This window comes from Odontomachus brunneus, unplaced genomic scaffold (genome assembly GCF_010583005.1).
Source record: "Odontomachus brunneus isolate Ranch 3 - 2012 unplaced genomic scaffold, Obru_v1 Obru_scaffold_077, whole genome shotgun sequence".
Lineage (NCBI taxonomy): Eukaryota > Metazoa > Arthropoda > Insecta > Hymenoptera > Formicidae > Odontomachus > Odontomachus brunneus.
Genome location: NW_022639527.1, coordinates 137,297 through 153,347, shown reverse-complemented (window position 1 = coordinate 153,347; position 16,051 = coordinate 137,297). Strand labels below are relative to the sequence as shown.

Below are 16,051 nucleotides of genomic sequence, written 5' to 3'. Positions count from 1 at the left end.
GCGCGCTCCGGGAGCACGGTTTATATAGGGCTCCGGCGGCTTCCGACGGCGGTCGGGCTGCAGCGCCGAATTTCAGGGTGGCATGGTGGTCCCGAGTCGGCCTTCATTAAAGGGATTCCACTGCTCTTCAGCTTCCTGGTACTGCATGCGGGTGGTTGAATGACGTGATGCAGCGTGGCGTGATGCATGGTGTTGCGATGATGTCATGCCGGACGCGTTTGATCGTGTCCATGCGAGTTCGCTACGCGTTTATTCTATGCTATCTTAATTATACTAACAATTCCGCTGTTACGTATGGCCTTCATAATTTCTTATTAATAATATTTCATAGTACTAAGATGCCTTTGCTTGCATTGCCAATATTTTATTCTATAGTCTCGGCCCTTTTTAACAACTGAATTAATAAAATCGCTGTTAACAAAAAGTTTCGCTTAAAATATTACTTATGCTACATCTCTGTTAGTACAAATCGGCCGATGGCTACTATGGCCTTTTAATATTATAGTGACGCGAAAGTTTTAAAGTTTTTGGAGGCCTGGACGTTACAGCTGAGTAATGTATCCTAACGCGATGGAACAGCGGGCTGTGTCGAGCCCTGGGAACGCTTTAATTATTGGATGTGTGTATGGTACCGGGGGTCTCGGTCTGCACATCTGAAATATTAATTTTTATAACTTTGTTGGTGGAGTGACTGTATACTATCGAGGTTAGTGTATCTACTCTGTGTCCTCCTTCCTTTAGCATGTCGATGGTTCTTTTATATTTGTGAAAACATGGAAGGCAGTATATGATAGGTTCTACTATCGTAAGATTATGGTGACAGTTTAAGCAGTAGGCCAACTCTAATGGACCTAAAGCGAAACCATGGAAGATACCGTATCTTACATCTGATGGGAGTGATTTACGAAGGTAACATTTGGTGCATAGGGCACCTAACTGATTCTGGTATTTATATCCGTCTAGTATGATGCATTTTACATCCAGCATACTAGGGTATATTGTCAATATTTCTTGAAGTTTACTCATCTTTTAGAATTATAAAAATATTATTGTAAGGAGGTCTACTTGAAGGGTTAGTGCACGTGCGGACAGGGGCGCAGCGCGGATTGCCCCTAGCTCTGTCCGTGGTGGAGATTCACAGCTTGGCGTCGAGCAGGCGACTCGCCATTAATCGTGATTCAATCGGGGACGCAGAGAAACTGCCCCGCTCCGATCTATTGCGAAAAACGGCGGATTCGAAACGCGACACTAAATGGCACTGTTAATCCTTTCGCTGCACCGTCACTGATTGAAGGAGATATAGGAGAGGGAGGATCAACAACTCGTAAGTAAACTCTAACATATATTCTAAAACTCCTTGACTTACAGTGTTATACACGTGGTAGATGAATGATGTTAACCTAAGTTCGATAATATTACTAATTGTTGAAAAATATAACGTTGTGCGTATTTAACGTTAGTTAATATTAATGGATCAATGTTTATTTGTGCGCTTGTACAATGGATGGCTGGTATTTCAATATTTTGTCTAATATCCAGGTGAACACGTGGCGGCCACGAGTCGAGTAAGATCCCTCAAAAATACTCAAAAATACAAATAATTGGCGTGCGAGTTAACAATATTATTTAATAATTAAACGATCTATATTAATTTAAGCCGATTGGAGAGCGGATGCTCGTTATTTGTGTGGATTATTCTGATGCGCGTGGAATGATGCTACCGCGTGGCTGCCGAAATAAATCACGCAACGAGTAATGGTAGTGATATAAAAGTTTGTCGGATTGTTAACTTAATATATTTACTACTTAGTTACTTATAAAGCTACGAGTTAAATTTAGAGAGTTAGAGTTAGAGTTGGAATTAGAATTAGAGTTAGAATTGGAATTGTTGGTTACGCGAAGAAGCTTTACTTGTCTAGAGCGGAGATGGTCCGAAAGGGTTGACTACCGACTTGGAACTGAACCTGCGATGGCGTGCATCGAGGTGACTCGACTTGCGTGGGTGCTAGTTGCGCCATAGTGCGGGTGGGGTTTTAGGACAGATACGCATTCGGGCCTGATATTGTCGAGGCAGCGCTAGTATCGGCGGCCTTAAGGCTTACTTAGGTTCCATCTAAGAAGGTGGCGCTCGCGTCGGTGGGCTCATAGCCCGTTGACTATTACTTAGTTTTCGCCTAGTCAGGCGCTATCTTAGTTTTCAGCTATCCAGGTGGCGCTATCCTAGTTTTCAGCTATCGAGATGGCGCTCGCTTTGGCGGCTTATGGCCCGCTAACTTAGTGGTATAATATTTTATCGAGATTATAGTTGGTCGAGCACGTGGTTCTTATAACGTTAAGCTTAGATCGGTTACTAGATGTTAGGAATAATATGTGAGAATATTCTAGAATTAGGAGTTGAAAGGAAAATTGAAGCACTTGCACTATCGTACGGATCCTGAATAGGAGTGAGTGCAGGAACGCGTTTGCGTCGCGGAGTCGATAGTACGTCCGACTGGTAGGACTCCCGGATTGAGACTGACTTCCTGCGTTTTGTGCAACGCCTTATAACTCTTTTTGGACCGTGGAAAGGGTTCCCTCCGGAAGGATCGGGAAACATCTGGAGGGTTCGGGAAGGTTCCGGAACGTTCTAGAAGGATCTGGAGGATTCGGGAGGTTTCCCTGATCTTGAGGAGTAGGGGAAGAATCTCCCGTAGTGGAAGGGTTGGAGAGATAGTAGGGATGGGTTTAAGGGCACGTTCGAACAGGGATAGTGAGGGAAGGATATAAGCGTTCTTCTGAACCGAGTAAGAAGGTTTGACTATTGTTACGCGATGTCGGGATTGGTGTGCGGGAAAGGGTTAGCAGTACAAAAAAAAAAGAATTTACCGTTCGGTGGGTGTGCGTTCCGTTACACCGACCTTTACCGACTAGTCACCGGCATGTAGTTATCGACGTCTTGATACCGACATTCAATTACCGACGTTTAGTTACCGGCGTTAGTTGGTCATTGAAGGTGGCGCGCAAGCGCAGAAAAATGGTTGTGTGGTAATCTGAACTTACAGACGCGGCGCACACCTGGTCAGTTGAGAGGTGTTTCCCAGGTGATCACTGCAAGTTCCTGGCGTCGGTGGCCGGACGTGGTGCTCTGTGATGTGAGTGCAATAGTTCTGCGTGGATTTGCAGATATCGCTCCCTCCGTGGATCGTTCTCCGGGATATTGGCCAGAGGTACGTTCGGTCGGTTGATTGTTAGTTCGATAGCATCGTCAGGGGACGGGGTGTGGTGGAGATTCTACTCCTAGGTAAACACTATCACATTCGCGAACCGGCGCGTGTAAACGATTATACAGGCGGCGTAACTGGACCTTATGTCCGGCGCGGCGTGTTCTGGCCATAGATGCAACCCCAGATTTCCATTCCAAACGCGTGCGCGAATCTGCTCTTGTAACTTCAAACGGGGAGCGCAATGACGGCTCTTGTCGTCGCTCGATGAATTACCAAGCAGAGACTGTAATTCGGTAGGGAACTCAATTCCGGCTCTAGTCACTACTCAGCAAATTACAATTGGTCAGTGTTTCACAGAGAACGATGCGCAGGCGGTGCCTGCCCTGCGTTCCGTTACCTGAGACCGGATGGAGTGTCGGCCTGGAATGTCGAAGGGTCCGTGTCGCAGGTCAGGATTGCATCACTAGCCTTCGCCGGTTACGCACTTTTGGACGCGTGGAGTTAGGAAAGAACGGGGGATATAAAATATTTGAAATAGAAGTTTCAAGTTTAACAAACTATATTTTCTAATCATTTGTTACATGTGCTCTTTGTTACAATGGAGATAAAACTGTGTTATTAAAAAATAATGCGCTGGTTGGATCTTGTGCACTGTTTAGCTACAGCGGTAATGATTGAATTTACAGTTAATTGAGCACACGATCCTTATAATACCAAGCTTAGATTCGCTACTGTAGGAGTAATACTAGGAGTAATAATAGTAGAAGTAAAGTTTAAGAATAATGGATGGGAATATTCTAGAATTGGGAGTCGAGAGGATGACTGGAACACTGGCACTACCATGTAGATCCTGAATAGGAGTGAGCGCGTAAGTGTGTTCCCGTCGCGGAGTCGGTGGTACGTCCGACTGGTAGGACTCCCGGATTGAGACTGACTTCCTGCGTTTTGTGCAAAGCTTTATAACCCTTTGGACCCGTGGAAGGGGTTCCTTCCGGAAGGATCGGGAAACATTTGGAAGGTTCTGGAAGGTTCTCGATAGTTCTAGAAGGGTCTGGAAGGGTCTCGAGGAGTGAGGAGGGCTTCCCTTGGTGGAAGGATTGGAGAGGCAGTAGGGGTGGCTTATGGCCCGCTATTGCTTACTTACGTTCCACTTAACGAGGTGGTGCTCGTGTCGGTGGGCTTAGGGTCCGTTGTTACTTACTTTCCATCTAACGAGGTGGCGCTCGCATTAGTGTCCCCGTGTCTAAAGGTTCCTTGACCGTATATTCTGAAGGAATAAAAATTAGCGGAATAATATAGTCGCGGCGGACGTGACACTTGAAAGATCTAGAAGGGTCTCGAAGGTTCGGGAAGCTTCCATGGTCTTGAGGAGTGGGGAGACCTTCCTTAGTGGAAGGGTTGGAGAGACTGTAGGGATGGGTTCAAGGGCACGTTCGAACAGAGATAGTGAGGGAAGGTTGTAAGCATCTTTTGAACAGAGCAGGAGGATGTTTTACTGAACGAAGTTGTGATTGGTGAAGGGTGAAGTTTGTAGGGTGAAGGGTTAGTAGGTGAGGGGGAAAAAAAGGCTTACGGTATGGTGGTAATGCGTTCCGTTACACAATATTGGCTCTTTACAGAGCCGATCGCGCAATTTCGCAAACACTTCCGACTGCGCCTCGGACTAATTGAATGCGGCATCCTTTTTTAAGAATTCCGTAAGCGGGCGAGCTATCTTAGCGAATTCCAATATAAAGCGGCGGTAATAACCGGCTAGACATAGGAACTGTTTAATATTTTCCGCGTTGCGAGGAGCTAGGAAATCTTTTACTGTGCGTATTTTGTCGGGGTTGGGCCTAACGCCGTCGCTTCCTATTATGTGGCCTAGATACGCGACTTCTTTCCGCAGAAACTCACATTTGTCCGGTTGCAATTGTAAGTTTGTTTTTCTCAACCTATCCGCGAGTTTGTTAAACTTCTTGGCGTGTTCGGAGAGTGAATTCGCGTGAAGCACTATGTCGTCTAGGTATACGAAGAGCTCATTGCCTTGCAAGCCTGGATAGGACTTGATCCGTCAAGCGTTGGAAGGTTGCAGGGGTGTTTTTTAGATCGAATGCGCTTGAACTCGTAGTGGCTATGTGGCGAAGAGAACGCTGTTTTCTGCGCGTCACTCTCGTCCATCCTGATTTGATAGAACCCTGATGCGAGGTCGAAGACGCTAAAGTACTTAGCGCCCTCGAGCTGGTCCAGGATTTCAGTGATATTGGGGAAAGGATACGCGTTTCCAACCGTTTTTTCATTCAGTGCACGGAAATCCACGACCATGCTCCATCTCTTGTTTCCTTTCGAGTCTGCTTTTTTAGAACGATCCACAAGGGGGAGTTGTAAAGTGAAACTGATGGTTTAATCATATTGTTCTTTAATAGATCTCTAACTTGTTTTTCGATTTCTTCCTTGTGAATCGGGGAATAGCGATATTGTTTCGTATGGATGGCCATAACGTCTGTGGTTGGTATTTTATATATCCGCACTTTTTCGTGCAAATTCGTGCACTGAAGTTGGTCGTCTGGCAACCGGAAGAGCTTAGGGTATTTTTTGATAAGCGAAAGTACGTGGTCGGTCTCTTCCTTGTTGAGGTATTGGAGTCGTAAAGAACCTCTGATCTCTTTCGTTCTGTCTCTATGTTTCTCGGATTGTATCGTACTGACCGGAGAGGTCTGAGTCGGGTGTGCCACTTCGCCCTTCCCTAAGGGAGGCTGGTGGTTCACTGGTGTTCTTGTTCGCGTTGCGTCTAATGCGGTTACCGATCGCAGAAGTATTTCGTATTCTTCTATCCCTATGGCAGGAATTGAAATTTTGACATCGAATTTTGTGCTATTGAGTATCCCGGTATAGGCGTTTCCGTCTCGATTCGTGACAAGAACTTCTCCTAAGTAGATATCCTCGCCGAGATTTATTCGCGGGACGTAACCTTCCTTAGTGTCCTGGTTACGAATACCTGCGCCAGTGCGCAGATGGTATGCCGGAATAGCCGTACGAGCCGGAATAGTAATTTGATAGAGTCGTGTGGAAGGTATCTCTCCCCTTGCCATTTCAAGGTTTGACTGTTAAACTTTAGCGATTCGGCTCGTTGCAAGAAGTCGTATCCTAAGATCCTTTCTTGGGAGATAGGAAACTGGTCGACGTTGTTATAATCGCGAATAATACCAGCGCTTTCGAAACACTTCTCGAGGAATTGTTTCGATTGCGCCACAACAAGGAAGCGGATGTGCAAGTGCGACGATAAGCACCACCTTGCACATTCTGCATTTAGGACCTCAATTTAAAACGCATTACACCATTACCAAATATGGTAATGTGCTTGTTGCCAGGCACCCCCTCCGACAAGTCTAAAACAATATTATAAAAGAGCGGAGAAGACCGCCCGAGGAAGACTCAACACCTCGGTCTCTCGCCTCGACATACGCGACCAACGCGCGGTTCGCACATTACTAATAAGAACGGGAGTAGTAATTAAACACGTACAAGTGTACTTATCAAATAAACCTTTTATATTTAAAACTACTCAACGTAGTACTATCATTGAATACATCTCGCACCCACCGCCACACACCCTGCCGCGCCCGCATCACCGATCTTGAACTTTTTCTTCGTGTCCCGGCAACACGGGCACGACAACGTGAAGTGTAATGGGGTTACCCATATATTTGATCTCCGCGGTTCCCATTGTTGAGACGTATCTATTTCTCCTCGTTCCGTATCTAAAATTGCAGCTCTGAGATCCTTTACGCGCGTTACGTATTTCAAAAACGTTTCACGCGGTCCTGAACGAATCAGTTCGGCGCGCAATTCGTCGGCGGACTTAGGTATTCCTAAGCCTAGTGTTAATAGATCGACTAACAACAGTGATCGTGCAACAGAGTCGCATGTTTCCCTGGCGACGGCTTGATAGGCGGGTCCTCGTAGTTTATGAATTTACAGGCGAATAAGATCCTATTTGGCCGAGGGGGGCACAGTTTCCTTGGCACGCTGACATGCTTCTAAGAATTTTGGAAGGAGCACATTGGAGTCGTCGAATACAGGTACCACCTCCAAAGCATCTCGAAGGGAAACGCGCGTATATCGGAAATCATCGCACGGATGATCTCGCCCGTTCACGTTTATAGGAGATGGCATGATATCGGGTTTCCTACAATTAGCTTCGCGACGTAGAGATTCTACTTGCTGGGTTAGTTCTTGGATTTGTTGCATTAAACGGTCGGAACTTGATTCGCGTGGCAGTTTCGTTCTATGCGATATCTTTAGTTCGCGATTGGAGGTTTTGTTCGATGCGAACGGAATTCGTGTTGGGAGCGGTGCACTTGGACACGGTGCATTTGAACACAGCCAATCACAGCACCGTGTGATTAGAGACATTTGTAGGGTCCCTTGGAACAGCGATTTGTGATTGGACTGTGTCCAATTGCCCCGTGTCCAACTGATATACACCCGTTCGTGTTCGCGTCGATTACATTCTCCTTCGCATTGATTTATAGCTTGGCCTTGTTCGGCCAGTTGGGCTTCCTTCTGTCTTAAATGTTCATGCAAAGTTTCGATTTCTTCCTGGTTATATTGTCTGCTTTCCATTGCGGCGGCAGCGCTACGTGTTGTAGCCCCCTTCCCGGTGGGCAACCTTGGATTAGTAGACATGACAATGTCGCGTGACCCTTAATGGATCCCACCGCTGTCAAAAATTTGTTACGTCCCCGTTCGACCGCGGCTGTGACGACTCGACAATGCTCGGGCCTTTGAGTTGGGAAACAATCGCTTAGTTTTCGGGTCGCTGAACCGCGTGGTTCTAACTGGGGATACGTGTGATCAAGGGTTACGGTGAGTTATTTACTTGATTTAATTGCCGATTTTGGTTATCGACTTTAGTAACCGACTTTGGTTATCGACTTCAGTTATAAACTTCTATTACCGACTTCTATTACCGTCTTCAGTTATCGACTACTTCAGTTACTGATTTTGGTTATCGATTTACCCTCAGTCTAACGTTAAGACGTCTATTTCTTTGTTAGCTACTCGACGGGCCCGTGCCTTGAGGAGAAGAATCTCCGAGCCTACTGCAGGTATGGTGGGAGGAGGCGATCCGGTGAGGATTGGTGCTCCGTAGTAGTAGTGCAGGTACTCCGGTCTCAGGGCTTTATAGAAAGCGAGTCGCGGATCCCGCGTCACAGCTGGATATTCCAGTATCAGTAATGAGGAGGGTCGATGAATTCGATCTTCCTTGGTTTATAAGGAGGTAGCTCGCGTGGCGCGGTATCACTATTTGTTCGCGATGTGACACTTGAGTGAGAGAAGTAGTCTTGGTACTTGGGATAAGGAGTGTAATCGACTAAATCAATCACTTTGCCGGAGTAGTAGCCTATGAGCGTTGTAATACCATACAATGATTTGAATCCACGCTTTTTCCATGTACCATCACCAGAGACTTTGAGATGTTTCTCTGCCCTTTCATGCTCAATATTTTTTTCGATCTCTTCTTTAACAGCTTTTTGTGAAAAAAAATCGAATGACGACTTAACTGCATGAATGTGCTCGACGATTTTAGTGTAACTACCTTGATTCAAATCAGTGCACATATCCATAAGATTGCAAAATACATTTATTCCTTCTCTTGCGACACCCAACAGTCTCATGACTAACACTATCCTTCGATTTATTTCGTAACCAGTATTAATAAAAGGTTCTGAATTTATTTCTTTATTACCGCACCGACACGTAACGACAATTTTAAAACCTAGGCCTCTCTACCCTGACTCTCCAAAACTTATTCTTTGCTTGCATGTAGAACAAATCAAAATGTCTGACAGAGCAGTAAAAACAGTGAAAAACTCAATAGTTCTGTATCCGTGCAAAGGATTTGTATGGATATCCTCACTGCTGACAGTCTTTAGTTTTTTTGCACTTGCACTTGCACCGTCACTTGTACTCGGCCCGAAACTCTATATATCTGTATATATGGTATATGGTATATATCTGTGAATTGATTCCCTTGATAACGTCTTTTTTTAGAACTTCTTCGAGCTATATTAGCTCTCGATCCTTTAGGATAGTTTGGCATTTTAACTTCGAAAATTCAACCGCATACGACAAATTTTCGAGCTAAACCTACAGTTACACGCTATATAGATATATATAATGTCCTACTAATATAATAAAACGGTATTTTCGCTTGAAATATTCTCAAGGACATCTGCTCTACCAGAACTAAGGTAAATGTCCCAATGCCCGGACATGTATCTATTTCCGGACACTCTTATTATTTTGAATATTTCTCTAAATATTTCATCTTTTAACGTACACTAAATGTAAATATTAAATATATATGTATGTATACCAATATATATATATATATATATATATATATATATATATATATATATATATATATATATATATATATATATATATATATGTATTGTACGTTGAAAGTTGAAATATTGATATTCAAATATAAAAATAATAACAATGTCCGGAGATTGGTACATGTCCGGGCATTGGTACATTTGCCTTAAAGGTACAAAAGGTCTACAAGGTAAATGTACCAATACCCGGACATGTACCAATCTCCGGACATTGTTATTATTTTTATGTTTAAATATGTATATTTCAACTTTCAACGTACAATACATACATATTGGTATACATACATTTAATATTTATATTTAGTGTACGTTGAAAGATGAAATATTTAGAGAAATATTCAAAATAATAAAAGTGTCCGGAATTAGGTACATGTCCGGGCATTGGGCATTTACCTTACAGAGGTATCGTGAAAGAGCGATTGCTCCGCCCCAAGCGCTCCGAGACCCTGACTCCCTATCTCACATGCCGTCCCGGCGCGCTCTCGAATATGTGCTATAACTTCGTAAATATTTCATATTTCGATTTCTCGATTTGCCAGTATACTCTCAATATATTATACTTTTGAAATATATGAAAAAAAAAATCGATTTTTGTAAAGAGTTTTCCCCCCTTAAAAAGAGGGAGGGATGTTATAATATAACTATTTTAATAACGATGTCGAAACGCCTTCAACGATGTCGAAACGACTTCAACGACATCGCATTGCTTCAACAAGACGTAAGTGCACGCGCTGCAGAAAAGCACCGTGTTGCATATTCCGAATTACGTAATCCTTCAGGCAACCACTAAGGTTGTCAACCCACTCCCCTTAACATTTCGGATAATATAGAAGAATAGAATCAGCCAACCCAAGAGACTTGTTCATTCGTTGGTATGCGCACGATACGCACGTAAATAGTATTATCAAGAACTGCGTTCTGATGTCACCACGGACATAACAGCTTTTATATTTGAGTAAATAGTGGTCAAATGATGAAAAATACAAACATTTTTTAAATCAGAATTTTATGATCTAAAATTTACTTTACAGTAGTGTTTTATAATTTGTAAAAAATATTATTACCTTTTAATATGCGTCTTTTACTTACAATATTTTAAGAACGTTGAATTCTTGATGATTAAATACAGAAATAATGGTTTTATGTCCCATATAAAAAAAGTATGTTCTAAAATTAATCCACGGATAACGTGGATATTAAACGATTGAGTGTACAGTGTTTATCCAAGAGAACAATGAATAAGAATATTTATACCAATATCCTTAGATAGCAAAATATCCGTTATCCGTAGATTATCTCTTATTCGCAGATATCTAGATGATATCGTCAGTATTGGATTACTAGAGCGGAAAATGAGTTCAAAATTTGCGAAATCCGAGAATTATATTCATAGGATACTTGGTTTCATCTATCTTTAATATGCCCGCCATTTACATGTCCGTGTAATTTATTTATAACATATGTGTCAATTAAACAAAAATCAGCTACTCTTTTAAATTATAATCGAGTATTATAGATTAAAGTAAATGAACACAGTAAATGAAATAATAAATAATCGCTATATTTATAACAATATTGATGTATTAAGTATATAATCCGCAAACAAACGATGTACAGATGAAAATTATTTTCTAATAATATCACTATGCGAGGGAGTATCCTCGCAATTTTTAACTATATAACCTGTATTCGTAACTCGCAGAGGTAACGTTAGTAAGCGTATTTTCTCGTTTGTTGTGCTCTTACTTTTTACAAATATGTATGGAAATGGATTGTGATTCTTAATTCCATTCTCTGTACATTAATCATTATACATATACTTTATGTAGTCGGCAGATTCTTTCGAGTCTCGCCGCTCATAGTGTGTATATAAGAGGTACCGAGAAATAAAAGGTATCTTTTAAAAATAATTTTATTGCTTTATTGCATCCTACAGCGTTCTACTGCTGAAGTTGCAAGTGCTTCGAAGACAAAAATTTTGTCTCGAAGGAGGATTGAGTCTAGAATTTGCCTTGAAAGCAAGAGCTTTGTATCATAAAGGCGATCTAGAACTCATTTAGAACTGTCTAAAACCTCTTGATAGTGGTTTTTCCACTGGGGGTATAGACAAAGTGAGCGTAACACTTGTATGTGTTACTTATATATCGCAGTACACCATTTTTCGACGTAAGTACATATAGTACGTTGTACATATTGCTATGTCGTGTACTATGATAACGCACTAGCGAGACAAGAGCAAAGTGCAGAAAAACGCTATCATAACGTACCTATCTAAAGATACGACTTACTTGCGCATCAGGTATGCAAGCATCATATGTACTACGTTCGTTGTTATGTAACTGATAAGCGGACTAGTTTGCCACATTGTTATATATAGCGATGATTTATGTTTTCATTTACTAAAACTTCTCCTGAAACGTCTCTCATATGATATTTACTAAAGATACGCGTACGCGTGGATGGCGTGCATATTTCCAATTAATTTTTGAAAAATAGTTTTTCTAAATATACTTTTTTATTGAATTGAATATACTTTCTTTAAATTAAATTTGACATAAAATATTATATAATAATATAAAATAACATTTAATTTGGTAATAAACCATTTCAATCTTCTTAAAAAAAGTTGTAAGTGATAGAGATATTTTAACAACAAAACTTTTAGGAAAATTCTGTGAAGTAAATTTAAGGCATAAAACTTCTGTTTATAAAATTGTTTTTTTCTTTGTTTTGTTGTGCTTGTGGTGAGATCGGGCAGGGGGTTAATAATTAGGCTCTGGTACACAGGCACGGATAAAGACAAAGGTGGCCATGAGTGAAGGAATCTTGAAATAAATATCTTACAACTTTATTCAACTGTTGTTCTTCTTCTCCTTGGCTTATAGTCTGGCTTATAGTTTGGCTGACACTCGCTTCGTTCGCGGGTTCCGGTTACAATTTAGTCGACGCTCGCTTAGTTCGCGAGTCGCGTTTATAATTACTGATATTATGTATCGTGCGCGTACTTCGACTAGACAAGTTCTCTTTGAGTGGTTGGTTCTACTCTTTTATATTATCCGCGTAATTAGGTTACCGGTTGATACCAGTGATTACTTAACGGATTACGTATTTATCAAAAGTGTAACGCGATGCTGTTCTGCAAAGCGTGCACTTTTGCTTTTTTGCAGCGTTTGTAATTCTACTTTCTATAATTCGATCAAAGTGTTATTGGAACAATGGCACACTACAACATCCCTCCCCTCTTTTAAAAAGAAAACGAAGTATTTACGACATTTTTGCTATTTTGTGCTCGTTCTTAGCCTATGTATTTTTATTTTTCCCGTTTACAGTTTATTATAATTGTTTATACTTATTTCTATTTTACAGACTTATTTTCCGGGTACAGTTTTATTTTACAATCGTTTATTAGTGTTCGTGTATTTTTAATTTATACTTGAAACTGTAACTGTGTTTATTTTACTGTAACTATGTTTACTACTTCATGTAACTTGGTTTCATATAGTCACGTCCCTGCAAGGTTCTGTGACGCACACGACGGGAGCGGCTCCGCCGTGATGAGTTTTTAGGTGGTCGAGTGTCGAGTTTCCGTAAAAGCTTGCCTTTACAGGGTATTTTAGACTGGGTCGACGGGATAGATGGACGAATAATAGGAGGTAACGAAAGACAAATAAGGTACTTAGAAATAACAAAAAGAATTTATTAATAATCACGCGGTACACTATCAGGACATCTTCGAGATGGCAATGTTCTACACGCGGGCGCTATCGGAGGGCGGTACGCGTCGAATCGCTTGGGTCTAGTTACAATGATGAGTAGTTGCGACTTACATTTGCTGCGGTCGATGAAAATTTTCGATAAATCGTCTGTAGTATCCGGCTAATCCTATGAAGGATATGCTTAATATTTGTAGGTACTGGAAAATTTGTTACGGCATCTAATTTCTTTGGATCTGGAAAAATCCCATTTTCTGAAATTATATGTCCCAGATATATTACTTCTTTTCGAAGAAATTCGCATTTATCCGGCTGTAGTTTTAGGTTGTAATGTTGTATTCTTTGTACTACATAAGTCTTTTGTTATGATTTTTGATACTATTACCATAGATGACAATATCATCTAAATATGCTAAGCATTTGATTCCTTGTAGTCCAGCTAATACGGAATTCATTAATCTTTGAAATGTCGCTGGTACGTTCTTTAGTCCAAAAGGCATTCGATTGAATTCATAGTGTTCTGTTGGTGTTGAGAAAGCAGTTTTATTTTTATCTTGTTCCGTCATTGATATTTGATCATATCCGGAAGCTAAATCCAGAGTGGAAAAATACTTGGCGTCTCCTAATTGATTTAAAATATTGTTGATATTTGATATTGGGAAGGAGTTTCCTATTGTTAAATCATTTAATTTTCTAAAATCGACCACTATTCGTAGTTTAGTTTTTCCCGATGGGTGCGTTCTTTTAGGCATCGGATGCAGCAGTTCTTGCAGTAATTCGTTCTTTTAGCACGACTGCGCAGTCGACTGCAGCGCAGATTGTCGTTCTTTCAGCAATGGATGCGCAGTGGATTCGCAGACGATTAGAATTAGCTGCGCAGCCGGCTGCGGACTGCGTGATTGTGAAAAAGGCGGACAAGTATAAAAATATTGCAAGTAAAATTAAAATTTATTAAAATGTGCGATCAAAACGTATATTTTTATGTATCGCCGTCGGGTGAAAAATGTATCATTGACGCTTCAAAAGCACAAGAGTTCCTGAATTGTAAGTTTTGTATTGTAAATATAATTTAATTATGTGCAGATTTTATATATAAGATTACTTTTCTTTTTATTCTTTCGATGTAGCTAATATGAAGGATGTACAGACGACTGGCAAGAATCTTGCTTACAATGCAGAAAAATCAATTATATTGGAACCTGCAGGTATATATACCTAGATAGCACAGAGAATTAAAAAAGAATTCAGTCGTATGTCACCAATTCTGAGTTCATTTTTAGATGCAAAAAGAATTCTTTTCACTGGACTGAACTATAAAAAATTCTTTTTGCATCTGGAAATAAACTCAGAATTAGTGACATACGACTAAATTCTTTTTTAATTCTTTTTGAATTCTTTATGCTATCTGGGTATTTATAATGGTTTTAGATTTAATTTATAATTTCAGGTTATGGAAGCTTAAAAATAAACTCAATCGATTTGTTTTGCTTTGAGTGTTGACAACCCAGTCAGAAATAATAATGGAATCAACGTCGAATCGATACCGATTTGACGCCAATTTCATGATTTCAACGTCAATTCGTGGTTGATTCGACGTCGATTTTATTATCATTTTTGGCTGGTGAATGTACTTTCTTAATTGTGTTATTCGATTCATGAAATATTATAAGAATTATACATTTATATGTAAAATATATAATGTTTTGATGCATTGAGATATAATATTCATGTTTTCAGAATACATTGCAAATAATTTTGATACTTCGGCGAGTTCAAATCCTTTTCCTTCTGCTAAGATATTCCAAGAGTCATCTTTTGAATTTCATACTGCCAAAAGAAAGTCAGGTAATAATAATTGGCGTTTCTAGAAATTATTGTTTATTTAATCAAAATTAATATTATTATGTTTAATCGTACATGGATTTTTACAGATAATATACTGAATAATTGGTCACCTGCAGAAGACTTGCATTTGATGACCTTTTTAGAGATTCAAAATGCAAAAAGACTAAATATTGGGAAAAAATAAATGTAGAATTTAAAAAACATGGATATATGCATTCTGCTGCTGATTTGCAAGCAAAATGGAAAAATCTTTTGGTGACATATAACAGAAATGTGGATAAGATGAAGAAGTCTGGAGAAAGTGCAATTACTTGGGAATATTTTGGATTAATTCATGCAGTCCTTGGTCGCAAAAAAAATGTCTGCCCATTACCAGAAACCTTGGGATCTACATTTTACATCCCAAGAAATCCAATCTATTCTGCAACAATTTGTAATATTACTGATAAAAGTCTATTAGCGGTTCATAATGCTGATCTTCTAAGTGATAGTGATACAACACAATGCTTCGATGAAATTGAATTCACCTATCAATACAATATTTGATAATAGTCCATCTAGCAAACAAAAACTTAATAATAAGAGATCTCGTGAAGATAAACTGCAACAATTTAAAAAAATTAGGTGGGAAGAAAAAAAGGAAATAGAACGAAATAAAATAGATGCAATAAATAATCTTGCAGCTGCATTGAAAGAATTTAAAAAATGACTTTGAAAAATAATATCTAAAATGATATCTAAAATATGACTTTTATATTACTTTTTACTTTATACATTTTAAATATAATTATTTTTAAAAACTTATATTTTGATAACACTGTTAATTATATTAAAAAATATGGTTATGTTCCTTTTATATAATATATATATATATATATATATATATATATATATATATATA

The 16,051-nt window shown here is 39.9% G+C and overlaps 1 protein-coding gene across 1 annotated transcript; it reads left to right on the top strand.

The window, feature by feature from the left end:
• Positions 1 to 9,841: 9,841 nt before the first annotated feature.
• Positions 9,842 to 15,955, top strand: LOC116847402. Its single transcript, XM_032822363.1, has 4 exons — positions 9,842 to 14,349; positions 14,433 to 14,510; positions 15,043 to 15,150; positions 15,237 to 15,955. The coding sequence occupies exons 1-4, from the start codon at positions 14,262 to 14,264 to the stop codon at positions 15,332 to 15,334; spliced, it is 372 nt and encodes a 123-aa protein (XP_032678254.1). The 5' UTR covers positions 9,842 to 14,261; the 3' UTR covers positions 15,335 to 15,955.
• Positions 15,956 to 16,051: the final 96 nt, after the last annotated feature.

Bases quoted from the DNA above. Each gene is read 5' to 3' on its own strand.
- LOC116847402 (XM_032822363.1), top strand. From the start codon at position 14,262: ATGTGCGATCAAAACGTATATTTTTATGTATCGCCGTCGGGTGAAAAA. The intron at 14,350-14,432 runs GTAAGTTTTGTA...CTTTCGATGTAG, and splicing joins AGCACAAGAGTTCCTGAATT to CTAATATGAAGGATGTACAG. The intron at 14,511-15,042 runs GTATATATACCT...TCATGTTTTCAG, and splicing joins AATTATATTGGAACCTGCAG to AATACATTGCAAATAATTTT.